The sequence below is a fragment of the Megalops cyprinoides genome, chromosome 20, assembly GCF_013368585.1.
Source record: "Megalops cyprinoides isolate fMegCyp1 chromosome 20, fMegCyp1.pri, whole genome shotgun sequence".
NCBI classification, from domain to species: domain Eukaryota; kingdom Metazoa; phylum Chordata; class Actinopteri; order Elopiformes; family Megalopidae; genus Megalops; species Megalops cyprinoides.
Genome location: NC_050602.1, coordinates 7,052,259 through 7,079,387, shown reverse-complemented (window position 1 = coordinate 7,079,387; position 27,129 = coordinate 7,052,259). Strand labels below are relative to the sequence as shown.

At 55.0% G+C, this 27,129-nt stretch overlaps 1 protein-coding gene across 1 annotated transcript; it reads right to left on the bottom strand.

The window, feature by feature from the left end:
- Window positions 1-2,641: 2,641 nt before the first annotated feature.
- Window positions 2,642-26,042, bottom strand: LOC118796051 (ski-like protein). Its single transcript, XM_036554882.1, has 7 exons — window positions 24,762-26,042; window positions 10,304-10,396; window positions 9,645-9,733; window positions 8,545-8,711; window positions 6,249-6,481; window positions 3,488-3,718; window positions 2,642-2,875 (listed from the first exon to the last, which is right to left on the bottom strand). The coding sequence occupies exons 1-7, from the start codon at window positions 25,881-25,883 to the stop codon at window positions 2,642-2,644; spliced, it is 2,169 nt and encodes a 722-aa protein (XP_036410775.1). The 5' UTR covers window positions 25,884-26,042.
- Between the last annotated feature and the right edge of the window lie 1,087 nt (window positions 26,043-27,129).

Below are 27,129 nucleotides of genomic sequence, written 5' to 3'. Positions count from 1 at the left end.
GTAGCCACTGTTTGTTTTCTATATAACCTTTTGAAGATTATTTCGTAATAACATAGCTAATATATTAATGACTACTGTAGTATATACAAAGTGAATATAAATCTTTATTAGTTAATACATTAAATAATTTTAGTATAATTTTAAGAAAAGTTTATATATGGAATAGTAGAGCACACATTTGCATTATCGCATTGAAATATATTGAATATTTTCACTTATGAAATGAATATTTTCACTTATGAAAGCAAATGGGATGTTTGCTTTATTTGCATGAAAATGTCTTTACTCTAGTATCTGTGAGCTAACTAGCTCGTACTGTATATTGTTATGGGCCGGGGGGGAGAGAGGGGTCTGTTATTGTCTAAGAGGGGTCTTTTGAAACTTGAGTGAAATGGAATGTTTTTCAACTGGTGTCGAATCCACAGACGCAACAAAGCCCACGTCTGGCCGTTGCCTGCGTTGTTTAAAAACAACCTTACGTGCTACCTTTGAGCTCCGAGCTGTTGAATTAAGAGAGCTGAAACGTCGCGGCTGGCGGCTAAACAAACCCGCTCCGTCTGTCTGGCTGTCTGTCCGTCTGCTCGCTGTCTACTGGATAACAAACAAATAGCTGATTGGCTGGTGATGGGAACCTGACGGAGGGGGGGGGGGGTGTGTGGGGGGGTTGTAGACTATCCACAGACAACACGGAGCAGCTGTCCCATTCTGCTCTGACAGAAAGCACCCCGCACCTCCTCCAACCCCCTAACCAGCACTGCGGGCCACCCAGTTAGCCAGGGCGTCAGTCTCTACCCCAACACCCCCCCCCCCCACCCACAATCTTTCCGACTGAGAGCTGTTTGTTCAGTGAACTGGAATAACGTCTACCAGGGGCTGGACTGAGGACAGGGCTCTGACTAATTCATTTCACCTGTGACCCACATTTTCATAACAAGATGAAGGTTTAACAAAGAGGAAAAAAAACTCTAAACAAAAAAAAAAAAAAAACATAACAGAAAAAGACACAGCATAGCATTTTTTTTATGCAGCGAAAATAGCAGCCTGTAATCTGGGGCACTGTTCCACGTGTTTGTTTGTGTGGACTGGACCGAATCCTCTCACGTGCGCCGACGAACCGTTCGTGAGCTGCGGTGCGTGGGGGGGGGGGGGCGGGGGGACGGGGGGCCGGGGGAGCCTTAGGGGGAAACTACAGCCCCAAGCCCCGAACGCAACCGTCAAAAACCATTTTCCAGCCATCTGCCAATTCCGACCGTCAGAGTGTTAAATGAGCGTCTCCTGTAGACGTTCTGTGGCGAGCAGGAATGGACCTGCAGCTCCGGGCAAAAAAACAACTGAAAACCTCTGTTCTGTTTTGGGCTGGGATGTGCGCCCGTGCCTGTGGGATCCGCGCGCCCGCGTCCGGCAGCAGCTGCTCTGGCCCGCACGTGTCCCCGCCGTGACGGCCCTCCCCGCCCTCCTCCCGTCTGTCTGTCTGGCCCACCTGTTGGCTCCGAGCCGGCCGATTTCACACTCCGCCGAGCTGGAAGAAATTCGGGGCGGGTCAAAAATAAGCGCTCAGATCAGCCGCGCTCATCCCACGGCCCAAGCATCATCCGGTGGGGAGAGGGGGGGACACCACCTATCCCTCACGTCCTCTCCTTTTTTTGGGCCAGCCATATTGCGTTACTTGTAGTTTGGCCACAGAGAAACTGGGGGGTTTTTGGAGGGAAATACAATTATACAAGGTGTGCCTGACAGCAGGCTTGTTACAGCTTCATCCGGATTCCCAGGTTCATTTCCCACCTAACCTGGAGGAGAGACTGGCACCATGGTCTGGGTGCTTCTTCCAGTGTACTGCCCCTCTCTGACCTGTCAGGTCTTTTTTTTATGTGTGTGTGTGTGTGTGTGTTTGCGTGTGAGGTTACAATGACAACAAATGCTCTTTGCAATAATCTTTTCATACACTTAATATTTATAACCTTTTTCTTTTTTACCTTTTCTCTGCATTAACAATTAAAAAATAAATATGTCCATGCTTGGCGATTTCCTGCTGACGCTGGTACAGAGTCTCGGCCGTTTGTCCAGGGTAACGCAGGAGAGGGTGCCGTTTTGTGTCCATGGGGCCCTTCGTGTCAGTCAGGTAGTATAAAGTGAACGTTGGCAAAGTCCCTTTCAGTCGTCTGAGGGCTGAGCGGAGGGGAGGAGTCAGTCTGAGCCCCTGCTGCAGCTGCTGTCCTGTCCACAGCAGGCCAGAAGCAGGAGCTGTTGAGGGGCGGGGTCTGTGTGGGAGCGGGGCAGTGAGGCGGAACCGTGGGGACTGGACCAGGTTCCCCAAAAGAACCACCTCCTGTCTGTAAAGCAGCCTTTGTGTGAAAACTTTAAATTAAAACAAAAACTTTTACATCCAGAAAAAAAGGAGTTTAAATACTGTTTAAAGAGAGAACAAATACAAATATGAACCCTCATTTTCAGCAAAATGTTAAATTAAAAAAAAGCGACAAGTGTAAAGTGTCCTTGAAAAAGTACTTCCACATTTAGGAGAACAAAAAAAGTACGGACGAGGAAAGAGTGATTGAAGAAGAGTAGCCCTGAAAGAGTTCCTCTTTGCAGTGTGGGTGTCTGTGAGTGAGGCGGCCGTCTGTCCCGGGCTCCGGCTGCCTCTCTAGTCCTGGGCGGGGGTTACCTCGGCGGGGGTGGGGGTGGGGGCGGCCGCCGGGGCCTCGGGGGCGGCAGGGGGAGAGGAGCCCCCCGCCGCTCCGGACCCGGACATCTGCTGCTTGAGCTGGGAGATCATGAGCTCCAGCTTCTCCCGCGCCTCCCGCTCCCTGCACAGCTCCTCCTGCAGCTCCTCCCGGTCCGCCTCGGCCCGGTCCAACCTCCGCCGCAGCTCCGACAGCTAACCCCCCCGAGAGAGAGAGAGGGGGAGAGAGGGGGAGAGAGAGAGATGGGGAGAGACAGAGAGAGAGAGAGCAGGAGAGACATAGAGAGAGAGGGAGAGAGAGAGAGGGGGAGAGAGAGAGAGAGAGAGAGTGGGGTTGAGAGAGAGAGAGAGAGAGGGGTAGAGAGAGAGAGAGGGAGAGAGAGAGAGGGAGAGAGAGAGAGGGGAGAGAGAGAGGGGGAGAGAGAGAGAGAGAGAGAGAGAGACAGTGAGAGGGAGAGAGAGAGAGGGAGAGAGAGGGGGAGAGACAGAGAGAGAGAGAGGGAGAGAGGGAGAGAGGGAGAGAGGGAGAGAGGGAGAGGGAGACGGGGAGAGAGAGAGAGGGAGAGAAGGGGGAGTAAGAGGGAAAGAGAGAGAGCGAAATACAGAGGGAAGAGGCGATAGAGGGAGCAAGGGTACGAAAGAGTAAGGGAGAGGGGAGAGAGAGACAGAGAGAAATCAAGTTAGTCACAACAGCGCTCAACCGACACACCAACACGCACACACAAACGCAGACTCACTGCCAGACACCGTGAGCCAGACATCCAAAAAAGGAGACGGGAAAGGCCCCGGCGTGGGGCTGCGGCGTACCTGCGCGGCGTAGCGGGCCTCCTGCTCGCGGTGCGCGCTGGGCTCGCAGCCGCAGCTCTGCTGCTTCAGCTGCTCCAGCCGGCGCTCCAGCTCGCGCTGCTCCTGCCGCACCTCCCCCAGCCGCTGCGCGTGCTCGCTGTGCACCGCCTGCAGCTCGCTCTGCAGCTCGCTGTGCTCCGCCGACAGCTCCCGCAGCCGCGCCGCCTCGCCCCCCCGCAGCGCCTCCAGCTCCTGCACACGCGGGCACACAGGCAGGGGGTCGCTGTCACTACCCCTCACATATACACACACAGGGAGTCACTGTCACCACCCCTCACATATACATTTACACACACAGGGAGTCACTGTCACCACCCCTCACATATACACACACAGGGAGTCACTGTCACCACCCCTCACATATACATTTACACACACAGGGAGTCACTGTCACCACCCCTCACATATACACACACAGGGAGTCACTGTCACCACCCCTCACATATACATTTACACACACAGGGAGTCACTGTCACCACCCCTCACATATACACACACAGGGAGTCACTGTCACCACCCCTCACATATACATTTACACACACAGGGAGTCGCTGTCACCACCCCTCACATATACATATACACGCACAGGGAGTCACTGTCACTAGCCCTCACATATACATATATACATGCACAGGGGGTCGCTGTCAGTACCCCTCTCATATACATATACACGCACAGGGAGTCACTGTCACTACCCCTCACACACACGCACAGGGAGTCACTGTCACTACCCCTCACACATACATATACACACACAGGCAGGGGGTCGCTATCAGTACCCCTCACACACACGCACAGGGAGTCACTGTCATTATGTCATTACCCCTCACATATACACACTGAGCAATCTATATCACACACACATACAGGCTAACATACAGACTCCTCTATATCACACACATACAGGCTAACATACAGACTCCTCTATATCACACACACATACAGGCTAACATACAGACTCCTCTATAGCACACACATACAGGCTAGCATACAGACTCCTCTATATCACACACATACAGGCTAACATACAGACTCCTCTATAGCACACACATACAGGCTAACATACAGACTCCTCTATATCACACACACATACAGGCTAACATACAGACTCCTCTATAACACACACATACAGGCTAACATACAGACTCCTCTATATCACACACATACAGGCTAACATACAGACTCCTCTATATCACACACACATACAGGCTAACATACAGACTCCTCTATAACACACACATACAGGCTAACATACAGACTCCTCTATATCACACACATACAGGCTAACATACAGACTCCTCTATATCACACACATACAGGCTAACATACAGACTCCTCTATATCACACACACATACAGGCTAACATACAGACTCCTCTATAACACACACATACAGGCTAACATACAGACTCCTCTATATCACACACACATACAGGCTAACATACAGACTCCTCTATATCACACACATACAGGCTAACATACAGACTCCTCTATATCACACACACATACAGGCTAACATACAGACTCCTCTATAACACACACATACAGGCTAACATACAGACTCCTCTATATCACACACACATACAGGCTAACATACAGACTCCTCTATATCACACACATACAGGCTAACATACAGACTCCTCTATATCACACACACATACAGGCTAACATACAGACTCCTCTATATCACACACACATACAGGCTAACATACAGACGCTCCTATAACACACACATACTGGCTAACATACAGACTCCTCTATATCACACACACATACAGGCTAACATACAGACTCCTCTATATCACACACACATACAGGCTAACATACAGACCCTCCTATAACACACACATACAGGCTAACATACAGACTCCTCTATAGCACATACACACATAGTCCATTATATACACTAATACACAAGACCAAACACACAGACATATACCAACATAGACAACTGTGAAATGCACCCCATCAGCTAGAGCTAATACTGGTGTAGCTAACTATGATTGCCTGCATTTCCTGTAATGCAAAAAAAAAACCCCACAGGCCATTGTCACAGCTGAGCGTTCAGAGTTCACAGTTCACAGCTCAGAGCTTGTTCAATCAGATACGCCTCTCTTTCACTGTGTAGCTGGTATGGGATCAGACCTGTGTCTGTTTGAGAGTGTAAGTGATCGTCTCTGGCTTTCAGCCATAAACACTCAGGCAAACACCCTCTGAAAGGCTGTCTTTCTCTCTCTCCCTCTCTCCTTCTCTCTCTCTCTCTCACACACAGACACATGGACACACATGCACACACACACACACCTCTACAGTGTTGCGTCTGAGTCGTATTCCACTCCAGCTATCTAAACCCACTCGAGCCTCTCAGAACTACAGCTGTCTGTCACGCGTCCAAACTTCACCCTTCTGATACACACAAACACCGAGTCACCGCATGATCTCACACACACACACACACACACTGAGACGCAACCCCCACACTGTCTGTCTCTCTCCCTGTTGGTATGACGCTCTTTCATCTACCGGGTGCCAGGAGAAGGGGGAGGGAGGGTGGGGGGGACAGATGCACTCAGACGCCCACTCCTCCCCGCCCACCCGAATCTGCGTGGGAGCAGCACGGTGTGACGCGGAGAGGCGTGCGTACGGGGAGGGGGGCGGACGTGAGAGGAAAAGGGGGGGTAAAGGGGTGGGGGGTGGGGGGGGGGTTCGTCGATCTTGTTTACCATCTCCAGCTGCATCTGCTTGTGCAGGGTGGAGTGCAGCCGCTCCTGCTGCCGGCTGTACATCTGCACGATCTCCAGCACCATCCTGTCCTTGTCGTCCTCGGCGCTCGCCGCGTCCTTCGCCGAGGCGGCCGCGTGGGCGTCCTCGCCCGGGCCCGTCTCCATGGCGACCGGCCGGGCCTCGCGCTCTCGCTCGCCCGCGCGCCGGGAAGCGAGTGCCGGGAGCTCTCCGTCTGCGTCAGGGAAGAGCGGAGGAGGGGGAGTGAGACGAGGAGGCGGCGAGAAACACACAGAGACACACAGAGACACACAGAGACACACAGACACACACAGAGGCACAGACACACACACACAAACACACACACACACACGCACACACACAAACACACACACAGATACACACAGAGACACAGACACACACACAGATATACACTCTCACACACACAGATATACACTCTCACACACACAGACACATGCTCTCTCTCTCTAGTGTGGCCGTGCAGCATGTCTGTGACTAATACCGCCGCCTCCGTGGGCGGCTTTCTGCTATGACACCGATTCCCGTGCTGCTGTGGGGAACGGACCCAGTGCTGCTCCGCCGTGCTCAGGAGCGTTCAGCTAAGCCGTACCACATCATCATCTCGCACAAACATCCGCAAACGTCTGATTACGTCTAATGAAGAACAACATGCTTCCAAGGTAACGTGTATAATGTTGACAATAATGATATCGTTAGTATCAATAGCAGGTGGCCTCACCTTCTATAAATTACAGGCATAGTCAAACTTTGAAACAATCACCCTCGATTATTTGTGGGGGGGGGGGGGGGGGGTAGATAGAGCCTTTATAGTAATGCTTGCCTTGTTTTTTCCTCCATCCCTTTGTTTTGGCTTAGTCCTGGACACAAGCTTGCACACAAACATATACTGACACACAACACACACACACACATACACACAGAACCATGGAGACCACACAGCCGATCCCAAAATCAACCTACATGCAAACCGTGTCGTTGCTGCCAAAAAAAAAAAAAAAACACAAACCCAACGAGCACGCTCAGCGCACACATTCATCAGAGAGGAGAGACTCCCGAAATGAGAGAGAGAGAAGGAATGGCAGGAGAGCGAGAGAGGGGGAAAGACAGAGGGAAGGAGTGAGAGAGAGAGACGGAGAGGGGGGAGAGTGCGAGAATTGAAGTGTTACTACTGCGGGTCCCAGTCATGGTTTTACAGACAGGCTGTTCCAGTGAGCCCCGTGTTAAAAAAAGCAGAAACACATTTGCAAATGCACTGCCTCTTAACAAGCAGAGAGGGCTGTGTTCACAGCAGGTCTGCCTTCCCAGCATGCCTGGCCCGGGATTCTCAGCGGAGGCCGGAGACTGGCGCTGGCCAGCCGACTCTGACTCAGTGATGTCTGTCTCTCACGCGCGCGCGCACACACACACACACGCAAGCACACAGGAGTGAGTCACACGCGAACTACACAGCAAGAGAGAGAAGGGGGAGGCGGGAGGAGAACGCAAGAGATGGAGAGAGAGAGAGGAAGGGGGAGAGAGGGATGGAGACGGGGGAGGAAGAGGAAGGAAGGGCGGATGAGGGAGAGAAAATGAGGGAGAGAAGGAGAGGGAAACGGAGGGAGGAAGAGTGAGCGGGAGAGGAGTGGTGAGGAAAAGAGATATGGAGGCTATGAGAGAGACAGACAGAGGGAGGGAGATAAGAGGGCGAGAGAGGGAGCGAAAGGGAAGGAGAGAGGGCCGCAAAGAGGGGAGGGGAGGAGGAGGGGCGGGTGTGCTGAGTGCCGCGGTCTGGCAGTGCAAAACCTCCCCCTCCCCCCCTCCCTCTACCGAGCTTGGAGCGGAGAGACACGCTACATGCAGAGACACAGCTCTGGCAACAAGGGAGCCCCCTCATGCTCTCCCGCTAACCCCTCTCTCTCTCACACTCACACACACTACAGACACACACACACACACACACATACACACATATTACACACACATTCTCTGACACAAAGACACACGCAAAGACAAACACACACTACACACTACGCACTTCACAAACACAAACACCACACGCTATGCCCTCATTCTCTCACACTCACTCACACACTCCCTCCCTCTCTCTGTCTCTCTCTCTCTCTCTCTGTCTCTCTCTCTCTCCCCTTCCAGGTGTACCCCTCACGTCTCCATTAATCATTAGCGAAAGCCCATGCAGTGCCAGCTCCCCGGCGTTTCCCCTCTCTCCCCGCGCGCACGCGTGCGTGTGTGTGTGTGTTACGGGGGCGGGGCACGCACCTGTGCTCGCGGCGAGCTCCTCCTGGGTGGGCCGCCGGCGCGCCTCGCCGTAGTGCCTCTTGAGCAGCGCCCCCAGCACCTCGGCGCCCGCCTCGCCCTCCTTCCGCAGCGGGTGCGGCAGCGACACGTTGGGCGCCACCACCTTGTCGCACGTGTACAGGAAGTAGCTGCGAGAGAGAGGAGAGGAAGAGGGGCGCGGTCAGAGACGCGCGCGCAGAGCGGATCTGAAACCCTCCCCCCCCCCACACACACGCTACCCGCCGCTCTTATTATTCATGAGAGCTTGTTACGCTGTTAAAGACAACAAACAAACAGGGGTGGTCCTGGGGATGCCGTGTGTTCGGCCTCGGGCGCCTGTTCAGAAGCTTACTCCTGGGTTTGTTCTGGTTGGCCGCCGCGGGAGCGGGCGCTTCCTGGCCTGGCGGGTCGGGGGGGGGGGGGGGGGGGGGGGCGGCTCTGCGCTCCTCCGGCGGGATGGGACGGGGGAGAGCGCCGAAGTGGGATTCAGAGGGCAGCCGGGGGGGGCGCCTCCACGGCCGAAATAAAACCCGGGGGAAAGCGCTCGGAGCGCGCACGGTCACTACATGGGAAATCCAACGCTTTCCCCTAGGGTCGGGTTCAGACCCGTATCTGTGAGAGGTGTCATGTACACTTCACATTTATATATACATGTTAAAGGGAGGGAGGATCCTTTCCTGGGCAGCAGGTCTTGTTGACCTTTGACCCTGTAGTGTGAAAGTAGCATGTATAAAGAATCGTCCTGTCATCCCTGAATCCTTCATGATATTCATGTAGAGTGAGGAGCTCCCCCCCCCTGTCTGGTACATGATATTAATGGACGGTGAGGATGTCTCGCCCTGTATAGGGCAAGAGATAATGATGCAGGGCGAGGATCTCTCCCGCCTGTCTGGAGATCAGTGGTCAGACGGATCAGGTCTAATGCAAAGCCCTGCTGCAGTCTAGCCGCGGTGTGGTGTGTCACGGTGCGCTGGCGCTGTAAACTGCACTGTCTAATCCCGGCCCTAATCTGGCCTGGGATTACTCCCCCAGACCGGCATCTGGGAAGCACTGGTGCATGCTGGGAAGGGACCAAAAATTACCTGGGGTGAATGATGGCCGAGTGGCCGGGCTCCTGTTTGATGTCCGGGTACAGGCGGTTGAAAACCAAGGCAGGCTGGGAGGATTTAGCCTGTGAAAACAGAGACGCGCACACACACACACACACACACACACACACACACACATTAGAATCATTTCAGGGAAAAGAGTTTGGCAGACGTGACAGAGGAGGAAACGAATGCTAGCGGCGACGGGCTGTGACCTGTTATTTCTGCGGGGATTACAAACGCATGTGGGTCTGGCTCGCATGAACACAAAGCAATACATCATGGCGCAAAGTGTGTGCCCTGGCAGGTAGAACCGTATAATTAATTACAAATACAAGGCTCTCCGCAAGGAAACAGAGTTGGGGGAAGGGTGTGTGTGTGCGATTTGGAGGGTGTTGGGGGAAGGGGGGGCGGGGTGTGATCTGGAAAGTGTTGGGGGGGTGGAGTGTGTGTTATTTGGAGGGCGTCAGGGGGAGGGGTGGTGTGTGTTACTTGGAGGGTGTTGGGGGAGGGGCTGGGGGGTGGCAGGGACATCAGCTGCACTGTGAGGTGGTGACCTCCTCGGTGACCCCGATGTGTGGCAGGGGCAGTGGCTGGGGGTTGGTGCGCGGGGTGGGGGGGGGGGAGGGCTGGGGGAGGGGGCAGGCCTGTACCTTTCTGCCCGGCTCGCTCTCGGACAGCTTTCCATTGGGGAAGCAGAGGTCGGGGCTCACTCTCCGCACCTGGCTGTCCTCCATGCCGGCTTTCTGCAAGACAGGACAGCGCAGTGGTTAAGGGGGGGGGGAGACTGTGGACCTCGTCCCTCCCCAGCACAACGATGCACTTTAAAATCAGATCCCCCCCAAAACCCCCCCAGCCCGCAGCAAGGCCGCTCCGGGAGTGTGTAAATTCATTACACTGCAACGGCTTCTCCATCCCAAGCCTCCAGCTGCTGGGATTGATTTCTGTGGCAGCAGCGTAACAACAGAGCCACTCCCCCTTCTCTCACTCACACACACACACACACACACACGCACCCATTGTTCTCAAACTGGCCACGAAAATATCCTTGGAAAAGCGGCCTCAGGACAGGGCTGGGGCCGGGGTGGGGGTGTGTTGCAGGCACACACACTGTATCGGAGCGGGAGGGTGGGAGGGAGGGAAGCCGCGTCTCTGATCCCAGACCGCAGCAGGAAGCCTGCTCCAGAATAACAATGGCTGTGTTGCGGCGGCTCGTATTTACACACGCAGACAGGGGCAGGCCTGCGTGACTCATGCAGATGGGGATGGCGTGTATCATCTGAATGATGTGTGTGCTGAGTGCAGGGCTGCGTCTCTGACGCGCTCCGTAAACAGCTCCGCCGCTCTTTCCCTCTCTCCCTCTCCCTCTCCCCCTCTCTCTCTCTACTTCTCTCCCTCTCTCTCTCTCTCTCTCTCTCTCCCTCTCCCCCTCTCTCTCTCCCTCTCTCTCTCTGTCTCTCCCCCTCTCTCTCTCTCTCCCTCTCCCCCTCTCTCTCTCTGCTTCTCTCCCTCTGTCTCTCTCTCTACTTCTCTCTCTCTCTTTCTCCCCCTCTCTCTCGCTCCCTCTCCCTCTTTCCCTCTCTCTCCCTGCAGTGCTCTCTGCTCTGATCCACAGCACACTCAGCAGGGCCTGGAGCTGATGATTATCTACTGTACACAGCCGTGCCACTGCACACAGGCCCAGGGCTGCGGAGCATGCACACAGACACACACACACTACACCTAAAGATATATACACACATAAACACAAACATAAGGACACACTCAGATAGGCATACACACACACACATACACACACACATATAGAGACACACACAAGAAGACGTATACACACACCAATATGAGAACTAGGGCTAGACCTGTTCTGGCACAAGCTGCAGCTGAAACTGGCAGCTGCTTCTCTACTGCAGCCACCCACACACACCACAACCGCACAGCCCTGAGAGACCCCCGACCGCAGCCGCTGAGCACTGCACATGACCCCGCACCGAGCGCTGCCATCTGCCGCGTCACGGTGACGGCCCGGGCTCTTCCTCAAGCAGCTCCACCATACCGGCTGCACCGCTGCTTTTTCTTGTGACGGTAGCCTGGCTTCAGATCAACCGTGGAAAAAGCAGTATTTGTGAGCTGGCCTGGTTACAGCTCTACAGTGGAAAAGCAATATTAGTGGGCCAGCCAGGTTCCAGCTCTACAGTGGAAAAGCAATATTAGTGGGCCAGCCTGTTTCCAGCTCTACAGTGGAAAAGCAGTATTAGTGGGCCAGCCTGGTTCCAGCTCTACAGTGGAAAAGCAGTATTAGTGGGCCAGCCTGGTTCCAGCTCTACCAACAAAAAGGGGTATTAGTGAGCCAGCCATTCTCTTTAGGCTATGGCACTAGTTCAAGCACCCCCCCCCCCCCCACACATCAGTGGTTGTTTTTTGATTTTATTTTTTACATGCATGCTTGTTACTGTGTTATGCCAGACTCTAACCTCCTACCCCAGTTTCTAGGCACCTGCGAAATAAATCTATGCCACTGAATTCTCTCCTTCACACACACACACACAAACAAAGCAGGTATCACAATCTGACACTCGTCAGACAGGTAGCGCTGGTAGAGTCTGAGGTGTTGCAGGGCAAACCAACGGAGGTAAAGGCAAGCTTTTCCTTCATCGCACAGCAGAAGGCAAACGCGAGAGAGACGCTTTTAACGGAGAGCTCGCGGAATCAACAAACGCGGACAGCCACTACAACCGGAGGCCTCCCTCCGCAAACGGGGAGGCGCGAGGCGTCTTTAATCTCTGAAGCTGCGACGTGGCTGGCGTCGCCCGGCCGGCTCTCACAGAGGGGGGGTGAGAGGGAGAGCGCGCCCTGCTTTTTCTCTGCGCGCGTTTCGCGCAGGGGTGTTAATGAGACGTTGGGAAAAGGGGGCGTGCGTGAGGGGGGATTTGATTTCGGGGGGGTGGCGGGGAGGGGGCAGGGGGGGGTTATTTCCCAATGACGTGAGACCCGCTGCAGCAGAGCGAGGGCGGAAAACAAACTGCAATGCAGCTGCAAGCAAAAAAACCCAACACGGAATGGCGCGGCGCGGCGCGGACCAGATCAGCAAGGCAAGGAAACGGCCCGGCCAGGACGCCGTTTACCTCCCTCCTGTTTCGCGGACATTCTCGGCGTCACAGTAACCGCGCTCACGGGGCACGTTCTGCCTCTGTAGGACCGCGGCTGTGTGTGCAGCGGTGATAAAGGAGCAGCAGCGGCGCGCTGAGCGTGGAGGTTACCCCGGTCTCTGCTGCACGGGTGCAGCGGGGGAGCCTCCTTTCATTCATCTTCTTGAGCTGCGCGCCGCTGACGTCTTACTGAATGCCTGTGCTCTCCACCACCCCCAAACACCAAGCACGCACACACACACACACACACACACACACACACACACACACACACACACACAAACACACACACACGCACACACGCACACACACACACACACACACACACACACACACACACACACACACACACAACACACACATACATACATACACAAACACACACACACGCACACACAGCACGTGTGAAAGGCAGGTCTGCGCACTGTTCTAACAGTTCTAACGGTTCCCACGGAGACCTGCAAGAGCGTGTCAATTCTACACACATACACAGTTTTTCCCCCCCACCTTTTTCAACCAGCATTTTAAATGACGTTGCCTGGAAGGGTGGATGTTGTTATTAGGGGTTAGAGGGCTCTCAGCCCCGCGAGAGCTGGCGAGGGGGATGGATTCCCGCCTCTCACACACACACCTCTGCTGCCCCTCACCTCGCTCCTCCACAGGGTGCGAAGAGGAGGAGGGGCCTATGAGCACACTGCAGGCATCTGCCATCTGTGCGTGTGTGTGTGCGTGTGTGAGTGTGCGTGTGCGTATGTTTGTGTGTGGTGATGGTGGGGGGTGGTGCGCGTGTATGTTGAGTCTGCACAGGAGTGCTGTGAGTGTGTGCATGAGGTGTGTGTATCTGTGGATGGGGGGTGTGTGTGTGGCAGGCTGGGAGAGGAGTCCCGCTCGGCCGCTCTAATCTGCTTTTAATGAAAACCGCTCTCACCGCCCAAACACTGGGGCCCCATGGTGAGGGTGAGGGCGTGGCCACACCAGTGGAGCTCCCGCCCCCTTCCCCTCTCACCTTACTGCTCCCACACTGTACGCGTTACACACACACACACACTCTCTTCCCCCCAAAGCCCAACCTTATGACAGAGTGGATTAGCATTCCAGGCACTCACTCAGGCCTGGCTGCAGCTGAACTCTCAGCCACCCCCCCCCCCCCACTCCCCACCCCCCAAAAAACAAGATCAAAAACAAGTTTGATCTGAGTTTTACAGGTAAGTGACCCTGCAGTGGGGGAGGGTCACGGCTGAGTTAGAGTAAAGCGCTCCGTGTTACCGTTTGGTAGGGTTAATGGGGCTTTTCGTTTTTCAGAACCGGGTCAGAGACCCCATCAGAAATGCTGCTTTTTCGGCCGGGCTCGCGAGGAACCCCCGGCTCGTCTCCGTCCCGAGGCAGGGAGCGCGCCGGCCTCCGGGTGTGCCCCGTGGGTGTGTTCCTGCGCTCTGGAGCGTGCGTCTTTTTAAACCCGGACGCTGTTTCGGAACTCTCCGGCCCCTGCCAGCGCACACCCCCTCCACCCCCCACCTCCCCACTCCATCTGCTGTGAAAACAGGGCTCTCCTCCTCCGAGCCGGGCTCGCCGGCCCCGGGCGCGTCTGGAATGCCCCGGGGAGGGGGGCACACAAAGCCGCACTGTGCCCCCTTTTCATCCCCGCCGGCATTCAGCCGAAACACCAGAGGGGCACAATCTGTGTGGGGGGCCGCGGGAGGACGGAGGCCTGGCCAAGTAAACAACCCTTTTCTGGCACATTTCTCATTCCTTTCAAAGAGGGAGGGAGAGAGGGAGCGAGTGAGGGGGGGAGAGAGAGAGAGAGGGAGGAAGAGGGAGAGGGAGAGAGAGGTAAAGGGACAGAGGAAGGGTGGGAGAGGGAGAGACAGGGAGGTGGAGAAGGCCAGAGAAGGAAAGAGAGAGAGAGGCGCAGAGATATAGAGAGAGGGAGGGAGGGAGAGAGGAAGAGGGATGAAGAGAGAGAGAGAGAGAGGGAGAGGGAGGAGAGCGAGGGAGCGAGTGAGACAGCGAGAGAGGGGGAGAGCTGGTCACGCCCTGTCTGTACTTTACCACATCCTGTTACACTTCAGGCTTCTAGTACAGCAGAGATCAGGGGCATGTGAGAGGGAGAGGGAGAGGGAGAGAGAGAGGGAGGGAGAGGCAGAGGGGAGGCCAACCTTCACGCTTTTCAAGTCTGTTTTTTCCTGAATCGAGTTCATTTGCTTTTTTAATTTGCCGGGACTATGGTAATCTAGGAACAGCACATGCAGTGGCAGGGGGTGGTCCACCATACCACACCTTTTGTGTGGAGCCTCTAATCCGCTAAGCTATTTATCCATTTGGCACAGACAGCCGTGCCACTCTACTGTCATTAATATTTCGCACAGAAACACACCAGAGCACACAAACACACACACACGCACACACACACACGAGAACACACACACACAAAACACAGAAAACACACGAGAACACACACCAGAATACACACAATCCGAGAGGCTCACCTACACATAACCACACATCAGAATAACCAAAAAAAACCCACACAGAAATCCAAGACATTCCGATACAAACACACATACACATACACCAATTTGTGCACAAACAGGACATACTTTACCCGCCCCCCCGCACACAGACACACATTTGGCCTGCCCAAATTTGGCCGTGGGCCTCTGGCGGATTTTTTGGGACACATGGGTGTCCCGTCTAGACGCGTATCGTCTGGGCAGAGGAGACAAACTGCCAGTGTGTGCAGCTCGCTGCCAGACACCGTCTGAGGCCCCGATACGCACTCGGCTGATAACATCAGGCGCCGTCAAGTGGAACAGGAGTGACCGTCTCTCCCGTGGGCGGGGGACTCGCTCCAGACACCTGACTGATTCATTCAGGGACACAGGACAGGACAGAACTGACTGTCTGTACAGAGTGAGGAGGAACCGGATCAGGCGCGAGAGCAGGTGTGACGTGTGTGAGAGTTGAGTTTGGCAGTTTACCCTCTCTGACAGGGCCGACCGCTCGTCCCTGCCCCCCCCCCCTCCCCTCCCCCCCGTAAACCCTGCTCAGCTGCCGGAGCGGTGAATCAGGAAATGCAGGTCCCTGACTGGCCCCCCCTCTCCTTACAGGCCACTCCCCCACCCGGGGGCGGTGTCGAATTACACGCAGCCTGCTCGCTGCTATTTTGGTCCCTCTGTCTGGGTGTCTGGCTGTCTGTCTGCGGCTCTGTGTGAACCTGAATGCCTTCCCTGTGAGAAGCCCAGCCCGTCTCGCTTTCGACATAGCCGTTTGAGCCCGGGGGGCCCCCCCCTGCTCTGCTCTTTAACTGAAAAACCGCCAAAGAATGGAACTGACACAGCCTCTCGCGGTCAAAGTCCCCGGCGGGGTCATTCCTCAGCAGTCCTCCCCCCCTCCCCCAGGCAGAGTGATGTAGGTGAAGCTCCCTGCTCCGCTGCTCCAGCTGTGGGCGTGGAGCGCTCGGCCGACCGCGTTAATTACCCAGCTGTCACAGGTCACCTGAGTCACAGTGCGTAATCAGGGCGGCACGTGGACGGAGAGGCACGCGCCGGGTCCCGGCCCACGCCACACAGCACAGCCCCGCGGGACCCCTGAGGGACACGCCCTGCGCTCTCTCTCTTCCCCTCCGTCTGTCTCGTTCTCTCGCTCTTGCTCTCTCTCTTCTTCCTCTCTCACTCCGTGTCTTTCGCTGTCCACCTTCCCCTCTCTTGCTCTTTGTCTTTCCCGCTGATTCTCTTTCATTGTCACTCTCCCTCTTTATCTCTCTCACTCTGTCTTTCCCTCTGTCTCTCTCTCGGTCTCTTTTCCTCTGTCTCTGTTTCACTCTCACTCTTCTTCCTCTCACGCTGTATCTTTCCTCCCCATTTCTCTTTTGCTCTACTGCTTTCTCTCTTTCCCCGTCTCTCTCTCCCTCTTCCACTCTCTCATTCTCCCTCTTCCCTTTGGTCTCTGGCTCTCTTCCACTTTCTTGCCCTCTCCCCCTCTCCCTCTGCCTCCTTCCTTCTTTCTCTCTCTCCCTGTGAGCGGTCCATTCCCAGTTCACGGTCAGGCCTGCCACTCCGAGAGGGCTTACCGCAAGTCTCTGCCCCAAAGCCGTGCCACTGCAGAGGGCGGAGGGTCACCAGGCGCACTGGCCCCGCGCGTAACAGGAGTGCCTCGAACGTCAGCAAGCGCCTCGGACACGCACGGGAGTCCTGGCCCTCTAAGAAGCTCCGCTCCAGGCGAGCGGTGAAAATAACGCCACGGCTAAACTGTGCAAGCGGAAGCATGAAATATTTTCAAAGCAGAAGAAAAGAAAAAAAAAAAAAAGAGACAGACAAGTAAAGGCCTGCTTTCCGACAGTTTATAAAGACATCGGGCAAACGTACGGGAGCGTTTCCAACACGCCCCATTCTCAAACGGGGATCCCCATAACGAATTCAAACTACGTTCCTGGAAGATACTGAAGCTACTCAGAATCGGGGTGTTTGGGTCTTCTGGCTAAAAGCAGAATGTTGCCAGTGTTGCCAGCTTGGCACTGCTGACCCCTTCAGCAGCTTTCCTTCCTGAAAGTGCCTAGCAACAGGCTGAATTTTGGCAAATTGAGTTAAAGCGGCCCAGATCATTTCTGGTTCCATTCCGAACTGAGTGACTCTCTGCTGGGTCCCGGTTACACTCAGGCCACCCTACCCCCGGCCCCACACCCACCGCAAACGGCATCTGAGAGTGCAAGGGCGCACAGACAAGCATAACCCCTCACTCTGAAGGGCTGCCAGGCCCATGAAGGGCACTACATAAACACAGTCCATCACTATAGTTAATATCCACCTGCTCTTACTGCCATCACAGTGCAGCCTGATCTCAGGCTGAACCACTCCTGCACAAAATGGGCAGCGTTTCCCCAAACGCAGCCCCCATCTGGCTGGACCCACACATGGATCCTGAACCTACACGTGAACCTTCGCGTACATGGCAGGATGATTCCGCCTGGTCCAGCTGATGTGCGAGTGAGATCTGGTTAAAACAACGCTTGAGCTCGTCTGGTGGAAGGACCAGTGGAAGTGCCTCTGTGAAGGACCTCTCCCATGCAGAGCCAGAGACAAGAAGGAAGACCGTTAGAGAAGGAGGGAAGGAGAAAAAGACAAACAGAGGGAGAGAGAGAGAGAAAGAGAGAAAGAGAGAGAGGAGAGAGAGAGACAATGGGTTACCCCAGAAGTGCAGCAGCAGGACGCCACACTCCGTCTCTCAGGACTCCCGGACTCTCATTAGAGACCGTTACACAGAACGCCCCTATAAAACACCCTGCTGCGCTAACACACTAAGGACAGAAGCTCTGAAGAACTGCGCTGCTCTACCATGTCGTTACGAGGGGCCATTTCACAAAGCCCCAGCCTCATATTACCAGCAACCGAAAACGCAATACAGTGTGCAACACAGCGATGGATGAACTGCATAGGACAGAAGTGAGGGATCTTCCGTATTTCCTCCCATTTATAAAGTCAAGTGGTGTCCCTTGATCACTATGTAAACGCTACGCTAGGCTACGCTAGGCTACGCTAACGTGTCACAGGTCTTGGAGAGGCTGTCCTGGCGAGGACGAACAAAGTCATGGCCATGACCCGCAGGAGAGCACAGTCTCTGACGGCACTTCAGTGTTAACTGGCCTTTGAAACTCAAAACGCCGTGTTCTCTCTTTACCCCTGGCGTGGGGAGATGGTTAACCTCATTATCGGCTCTCCCTATATTAATACTACGATTCGGCATCATTGCGCTCAGCGGCTACCGACCTAGCCGCTTCGCTTTTCCCTCTCTCTTTCTACGATGTGAGTCTGTTAGCGCTATATTGTGCCCGTGACTCATTACAGACCACTGAGGGCAAATAACCAGGCTGCTTAACCGTGGCAGCTGAAACGTAGACCGCTATTCACTCAGAGAAGTACGCAACCGGTTAAAAAGCATGTTAAAAACAGGCATGATTAAAAGTCGGTTGTGAAGACAAATTGCGCTATTTGGAGATAAACTGCACTAATCTAAATGTGGACCGATCGGTCCTGACCTACATGCGGCTTTGCATGTCTACAGTAAACCACTCCATCCGTGTCCCCGGGACTCATCGCTGCTCGTCTCGGTGTTCTGGGCTCCCGCTCACAAACGGCACTCGACATTAACCCAGAGCAAGAGTGGCTTAGCTACAGAGTGACCGCCCCGACTCAACCTGAGTTGCTGGGAAACGGCGGCGACAGCGGCGGCCGAGGGTTAACCCCTGGTGGGGTGCCGAGGCTCGGCCCATGAAATACGGGAGGAGCCTGGTGGATTGGTTCCGACCTATGAAGGGCCTAGTGCGACAAGCAAATGACTCCTGACACCCTGACCAGACTGGCCACATACACGGGGAAATTGGGCCTAGTAATCTAGCCAAAACCCTGTATGTAGAGGCCTGAGCACTCATCTGATGCCCCCGAGCCAGCTGCAAATGCAAGGACCAGGCCGTCTTCCCAGCCTCTGCACCAGGAAGCAGATGGACTTCAACCATGCAACAGCGCAGCGGTCAGGCATTAGCTTCGCCGCATTTCAGCGTGACTAAAACGAGGCGACCGCTACCCAGCGTTAACAATTAGTCCCTCTGTTCTGGGGCGCTCCTCTTGCTCTTGTCAATATGACCCGTCGGGACCCTGCAGCCGAACGATGCTTTCACGCCGATTCCTCCCAGAGGGTGGGCGGTCCGTTACGGCGTTCACACCCTGCGCTAGACTGACCGAGCGCGTCTCCCGATCCGAAGTTTGCTGCGACCGTCACGGTCGGATTCCACGCTGCAATCGGATGGCATTTCGGGGGCGGGGTTCGTGAGTCAGTCTGAGAGGCTGCTGAATGGACAGGCTACCCTAGTGGGTTAGAAATCGGCGAGCAACGGGACAAAACTCCCGCAAGATCATGCAGATGAAGGACAATCTGTGAGAGCAGGAGGCGGTGTAGAGGACAACCCTGACTACTACAGGACATGGTTGTTTGTTTGGAAACATTTTGAAAACCGCCTGTTGTAGTGTAAGGCACAAGGGCTACGCGCAACTGTGCTTGGTAAACCACCGATCATTTCCTCTTACCAATAAACACACCCAGTCTCCTTTTTAAAGTCCAGGACTGGCGCAGTTCTAGCTCCAGAATGTCTAATATTCTGCGCAGACAGACGCTGAGAGTGGATTTAAAAAAACAGGAAAAGATGAGCAGCACCGCGCAGATGTGGACAGCAGGGGGGATTTTTGGGTTTGTTTGCAGGTTAGAGGTTGTTTGCGTATGAAAATCATCGGAGGCCGGCGTGCGATTGGCTGTGTGGGAGGGCTGATACAGGCCAGCCACTTTACAGAGACCTCAGGCAGTTAATTTTCACCCTGTGACTGCGGTTTGTGTATTACTGTCTGTCTGAGTTGGAGTCAATGCCACTTCAATTCAGTTCATTTATTTTTCAGGGAATTAATTGAAATTCAATTCATGAATTCACAACTAACCGGTCATCATTTTCTCTGACAATACCGCGACTAATGAGACAAATTTCAGTTCCGTTCCTGAACTGCGTGAACTGAAATGGAACCGCTGGTGTGTGGTGTCTGTGTGTATAGATGTGTGTTTGAGAGTGGATATTAATGTCTGTGTGTGTGTGGATGTGTTAGTGTTATTTCGTACGTGTTTGTGTGTGTGTGTGCGTGTCTGTGGGTGTATGCATGTGTTACTCTCATTGTGTACATGTATGCGTGTGTGGCTGTATGGGTGTGTGCGCATGTTAGTGTCGTTGTACATGTGTGTGTGTGTGCGTGTCTATGTGTTAGTGTTTGTTGGTGTGTGAATGTGTGATTGTCATTATGTGTGTGTCACTGTGCGCGTGTGTGTGTGTGCGCGTGTGTGTGTGTGTGTCTGCCCTGGCTCAGTCTGCCATGGCGACAGCAGGAGACAGCTGTCCTAAACTGATCCCCACCTCATCTCAGCATCTGCCTCCAGGGGAACCGCCTGATAATGCAGCTGCCTCTCAGTCTGTCTGTCTGTCTGAGTTTGTGTGCGAGCGAGGGAGGGAGCGAGGGAGGGAGGGACGTCTGGGCCAAGGGTGCGCACACACATACACACACCCCTGACCACAGACTGGCTTTATTTAACCTGCAGCCACAGTTACAAACCACCGCCATATTACTATACAACAAATAACAACGCACACAGTACAGAGGAACTGGTGACGACCTCCCATGCAACAGCAGCGCAGACCCCCTCCGCACTGGAAGGGCTTCCCCTCCCCTTCAGCGGGCATGCACAAGTGCTCTTTGTTTATGTAACGACTGGCTTGCCGGGCATTTGGCCTGCTTTGGCTCTTACGGCCTGTGAACTGGAGCCTGGAGAGTCGGCTGGCAAACACACAGGAGCGTCAGAGAGGGCGTCCGTGCCGCGGGGGCCTGTGACGACGTGCCGTGCCGAGGGCAGCGTTTGTGTGACAATGGAGGGGTGTTCTGGAAAGTCATGTCTGCGATACGGGATTTTTGGAGGCCCTGCTTGCGCCATGGGGTTTTTGGGAGGCCCTGTCTGTGACATTAGGTTTTGGGAGGCCCTGTCTGTGGCATTAGGTTTTGGGAGGCCCTGTCTGTGGCATTAGGTTTTGGGAGGCCCTGTCTGTGTCATGGGGTATCGGGAGGCCCTGTCTGTGGCATTAGGTTTTGGGAGGCCCTGTCTGTGACATTAGGTTTTGGGAGGCCCTGTCTGTGACATTAGGTTTTGGGAGGCCCTGTCTGTGGCATTAGGTTTTGGGAGGCCCTGTCTGTGTCACGGGGTATCGGGAGGCCCTGTCTTCTGAAACAGGCTTTTGGGAAGCCATGTCAGCACTGCAGTGTTTTGTGTGTCCTCCAGTGGAGCAAACTGCAGCGGAATTGCCAGTGATGTCAGCCGCCACCATGGTGAGTAGGAGGCGGAGAGAGAGAGAGAGCGAGAGCGAGAGAGAGAGAGACCGAGCCTGTGATAATGAAGTCACCGGTTTCCGAAGAGGAACACACAGAGTCAGGCAGCTGTCTGCTGTCTGCACCACAGCCGCTAACGCGTCTGTTCGCTCAGGCGGCCGGAACAGTCTGCCGCGCCAGGCCCGCGACCGCAGGGAGCGCTAGCGCTGCTCTCTCTCCCTCTCTGCTCGTCCCTCGGCATCGTCCTCCCCCTTTCCCGCGCGCGCCCGCGTGACGGGAGTCGCGTTTCAGCGAGCGAGAAGCGCAGCGCGTGAAATGCGAAAGGATTTTGGCGACGTCTCCACCCAGTCAGGCTGTGAAAACGGACACACGCCCCCCCGCCCCCAACAAAGAACCCCACCCATCAATCAAACTGGGCTCCCGCTGGCCCCGCCCCCATTGACAGCTTGGCTTTTTACGGCGCCTTTGCATCGCCTCTCTGGCGGGAGCTGGGAGGAGTCCCGCGGGGGACAAAAGGCCGTTTGACGAGCCGGGCTTTGGCTAGGCCTACCTGCTGGCGCCAGCAGGACACCCGGTGAAACAAACGCTAAACTATCAAACAGAAACACCATCCGGAAGGATCCCTGTCAGCTGTGTGTGGCCCTCGCGCCCCGCTCTCCCTGGGGCCTTTGCGGCATCCACCATAGGGAGGCCTTCCTGAGCAGGCTGACGCTCAAAGCTAATGCTAAAGCTAACACTAATGCCCGCTGGAAGCACCTGCTTCCACAGCTCCCACTTGCTCTGGAAGCGGTGAGTCACGCTGGGCTGGCAGTTCATTTATTCCAGATGAACGGGGCTTTCAAATAACCGCTCCGGACACAGCTCCGGGCTCGAAACTGGCAACATTAGGAATGACTGAAGCGGACATTGTTCTGCCTTGCGCTGGCTGCTGACTGGCCTAAAAGCACACAAGCGCCTGTGAGTGAGAGCTGCATGCAGTTTCAAGTGTGCGTTTTTTGTCGTGTTTGTGTCGTTCCTGCCGCTTGTTTATCGCACGGCGTGAATTTCCTGAATGCCACGGGGGTTTATTGGTTTAGGTGCACGCCGGCGTCGGGCCGTGAGTCAGGAAAGTCCAGAGGATAGCGTCACTCCGCCGAGCGGCAGACGTCTCCCCCGCTTCCCACCCCGGAGAGGGCGAGTTTCGACATCAAAAAACCCCAAAAACCACAGCACGTCCCAAAGCGCCCGAGGACAATGAGCAGTCACTCTCTGAGCGCGCTCGCCTCTCGCACACTCATGCATCCGGCGCTCGTAACCGAAAACACATTTCTGACCTGCAGAACATCAGCCGTGCCCCTGAGAGGACTGAAAAACGCACCCTCTTCTCAGGAAACGGCAACTTAACTGCTCTCGGAAGAGCTGGCGTGCTGACCCAACTGCGCCTGGTTCCCAAGCCGCCTGGGTTCGCGAGATGGAAAATGTGACAGGGAAAAAAGAAGCAAAAAAAAAAAAAACAACTGAGAGAAAAGTCCCTTGCAGTAAAAGAGAAACTCAGACGAGCGCAAAAGCCCGGGTCTGAAGCTCCTGCTGTGGTGCGAGACGGTGCCAGACAGGGGCATGTCACAGCCCCTGCAGTTACCGCCTCATTATGCGGCGAGAGCGCAGTGGGTTCGCAGGTTTCTCAGCTCCATGCTCATCCCGGGGGGGGGGGGGGGGGTGTTCGCTCTGAGCCGTGAGTGAGTTCGTGTGTGAGTGCGAGGAGTGTGTGTGGGGGGGGAGGTCTGACAGTAAAGGTGAGGTCAGCCTGCGGTGTAGACGTGTCTGAACAGCCCTGTCTGTCTCCCTCCCTCTCCCTCTCTCTCCCTCTCTCTCTCTCTCTCTCTGACGATTACGTCGCAGGAGCGGCGGGGAGCAGGAATGTGGTTTTGCACACCAGACGAGACACCAGACGGTATTTCCGCCGCACATGTGCAGCGTTAGCGGAGACAGGGCTCTCCCTCCGCGCAGACAGGAAGCGTGCTCGAAATTACGGCGCAGAGCTCTCGCACCTGTGCCGACGCGGAACAGAGAGAGAGAGAGTGAGAGAGTGCAAGTGAGGGAGAGAGAGAGAGAGGGAGAGAGGGAGAGAGAGAGAGAGAGAGAGAGAGGCTCCTTTTAACCCCTGCCCCGCCTCCATGCCAAGGAGAAAAGGACAGGGAGAAGTGCGTGGGGTAATTTGTGATGCCTCTCCTCTGGCTGGTCATGACAATGACCGCATGACCATAAAAAAAGAAAAAAAAAAGGGCACAGCACGGGCAGAGAGGTCATGAGACGTGGGCCAGCCAATGGCGTCGGGCCAAGCCCGGCTGGGCCGTTCCGCTGCGCGGCTGGCTTTGTTAATAGAGCTGGCTTTCCCTCGCGCTCTGGGTGACTTCAGATTTTTCGGAGGGGGGTGGGGGTGGGGGTGGGTAACAAAAGCCACAAAAAGCCTCACCTATTCACACCGCTTCAAATGCTTTAGAATTCTGGGTTTCGCGACCGAAAAAGAAAAAAAAAGCGATGCAACCGCGACGCGTTCACCAAAACGACAGCGCGAATGCAGCCCTTCACCAACATGCGTCAAAATGAAACGCAATAGAGCCCGGACTGACTCTTTTGTTCTGTGACATTTGGATGACCTGTGCTGATTCCTACGGCAGTTGGTTCACACCCTCTTCCCCTCCCCCCTCCCTCCCCTCTACCCCCAGCAGAAAGACCAGCTGGATACCTCCTCCAGACTCAACAGAGGCCACGTCACCTGGCCTACTCCAACCTTCCCCTCACTCTATCTGGGTCAACTCTGGTTTAAGAAAACATCCAACTGTGAATGGAAAAAAAAACCCTCACCGCGGGTCACCTTTTAGGCCTGAAACCAACAAAAGCCGACACTGATCTGCTACAGACGTCTGCGCTGGGACGCCCAAAAATCAGAGACCAGTACGAACATGCTTTTCCGACCTCAAACTCCCAGACCAGTTTGACAAATAGCGGCGTAAGCTACAATCGGGGCCTTCTACTTTAAACGGCGGGCTGGGAGAGAGAGCGCGAAATCCACCGGCACTTACTTTGTCCAGGGGCCTCTTGAGCTGGTAGCTGAACTTCTCCTTCATCTCGTCCAGCAGCCGCTTGAGCTCGGCCTCCTCCGCCGTGCCCTGGTACTTCCTCCCCAGCTGCAGGTAGCAGGGCCACTTGGCCGAGTCGAAGCCCCAGTGGCAGGTGCGCTTGTCGGGCGAGCGGTGCGAGTGCATGACGAACTTCTGTGGGGCGAAGAGCAGCTGGCACTCCACGCACTGGATGCAGGGCGCGTCGGGCTGCGTGTAGAAGCCCGGCACGAACAGGCCCTGGCACTTGCCCAGGCACTGGTGCTCCACCTGGAAGCCGGCCTGGCCGCCCTCCTTCAGCAGGCCATGGCCGGGCAGCTTGCCGCTGGGGTCGGGTGGCAGGGCGGCGCCGGGCCGCAGCAGGGCGTTGCAGAGCCGCTGGGCGTCGGTGAGCGTAATGAGGCCGCAGGACGGCGCGTTGAACGGCAGGATGCCCAGCACCTTGAGGATGCTGAGCTGCTCGGCGTCGCAGCGCGAGCAGTAGACGTAGAGCTCGTCGCAGACGGCGTTGATCTGCTGCAGCGAGAACTCGCGCAGCACCGAGTTCAGCACCTGCGGCAGGCACAGCCGCTTCTCGCCGCCCACCATGAAGCAGGAGATGGACTCGCCCTCCAGCAGCGAGTGGGTGAGCTCCGTGGAGCTGTCGCAGGGCACCAGCAGCGGGCCGCCGCCCAGCACCGGCGGGGAGGGCAGGGGGACCAGGAGCCCCGGCGGCGAGGCGGGGTCCGGGCCCCCGCGGGCCGAGAAGGCGGCCGGCCCGCCCAGCGAGCTCTGGCTGCTGAGGGTGAACTGCGCCAGCGTGTGCTTGAGGCCTGGACTCAGGTCCAGGGCCTTGGCGTGGAGGGCGTGCTTTCCGCCCCGGTCGCAGGCGTCGGCCGCGTCGCGCTCCTCCGCGTGCTCCCGCTTGACCTTGGGGGCGCGGGGGGGCCCTTCCAGGCCCCGGCGCTTCAGCTTCATCTCCGCCATCAGCCGCTTCTTGATGGGCGCGTCCTCCATCCTCTCGCGGGACGGCCGCTTGCCCGCGGCGCCCTTCAGCGAGGTCAGTTCTTTGAAAGGTGCTTTCAGGCTCGCCTGAGCGCTGGCCATGGCTGTACTCCGATCTTGGGCCTCTCTCTTCGTCTGGTGCTCTCTCCTTCTCCCTCAAAGCGTGGGCCTTTCTTCTCTCTTAGTTTCTGCAGCAAGCCTTCAGGTGTCCAGACACGTGCATGATGGTGAGGGGTTGAAATTCTGTTAGCGAATCGCTCGTTTTCTGTGGAAGGGAAACAGGTTCAAGAAAGACAGTGAGACAGGAATGCAGAGGTCAAAAAAAGCTTCCCTCCTTTTAGACACAAACATCCCCAGTAACATTTCCATCCCAAGGGTTTGCTCCTAGGATTTTCCCCCTTAATAATGTTATAAATTAGGACACCAACGAATGCATCTCCGAAAAAACCTGATGTGCATTAAATAAACAACCTTCTATGTTATGGACACAGGGGGAGTATTAAGACGTGTGAGACTGACTGTTACTAAATAAGCAATGAAGCAAATGGCCAGTACCATACTGAGCACAAACACTTGACTTATTCCACTTTCATGCATATTCATGAGCCCAGGGGAATTCATCACAATATGCTTTCAATAACATCGACACATACGCCAACATTCTGTCATCGAGTGAACCCACAACAGCGTGGCAATATGCCTTCGAAACTCACACTACGATAAGTCAAAGCTATTTTCCCACGTTACGTTTTCTGAATGTACTCACACACCACGGGGACTACAACCCGCTCCACTACGTGTTCCCGTAACCTTATTTTGCATTATCAAAAGGATCACCACTGAGTGATACATCGCCACTGTGTAAATCACCACTGAGTGAAAAGGTGATTTTTTTTAACGAAAGCGAATCAACTCATGTCATCTGTAAAGTATGACAAGCTTTGTGGCCACCTGGAATAGCAAGAACAGGCTTTAGCGTATTTGAAACACTTTCGAACAGATCGTACGTGAAGTACCTTTCAAATTAGGATCAATTACTCATAAATTAATACGTTTCTCGGGAACAACATGTTCAATGGGGAAACAGATTTCCAAAGTACCATCGATTACGCCTTAAAATGTACTATGCAACCAGACCCTACCAGCAGGACCTAATAGAAAAGCCATTTTAACCATATACAGCAACCACGCTAAAAGTACACCAATAGACCCCAACGCGTGTTAGTGCTGCAAATCCCAAGTAGGCTATTTCAGATCACCACTAAACAAGGTTATTTTAAAATGGTTATTTTTCCAAAGCGTGCGAACGAATACACAGCACCGCGATGAAAGCATAACAATAACACGT

What these genes read in the sequence shown, in the direction of transcription:
- LOC118796051 (XM_036554882.1), bottom strand. Translation starts at nt 25,883, where the DNA reads ATGGCCAGCGCTCAGGCGAGCCTGAAAGCACCTTTCAAAGAACTGACC. An exon ending in GGAGCTCGCCGCGAGCACAG is followed by an intron (nt 6,482 to 8,544) that starts GTGCGTGCCCCG and finishes TCCCTGACGCAG; the next exon opens with ACGGAGAGCTCCCGGCACTC. An exon ending in AGCAGATGCAGCTGGAGATG is followed by an intron (nt 3,719 to 6,248) that starts GTAAACAAGATC and finishes CCGCGTGTGCAG; the next exon opens with GAGCTGGAGGCGCTGCGGGG.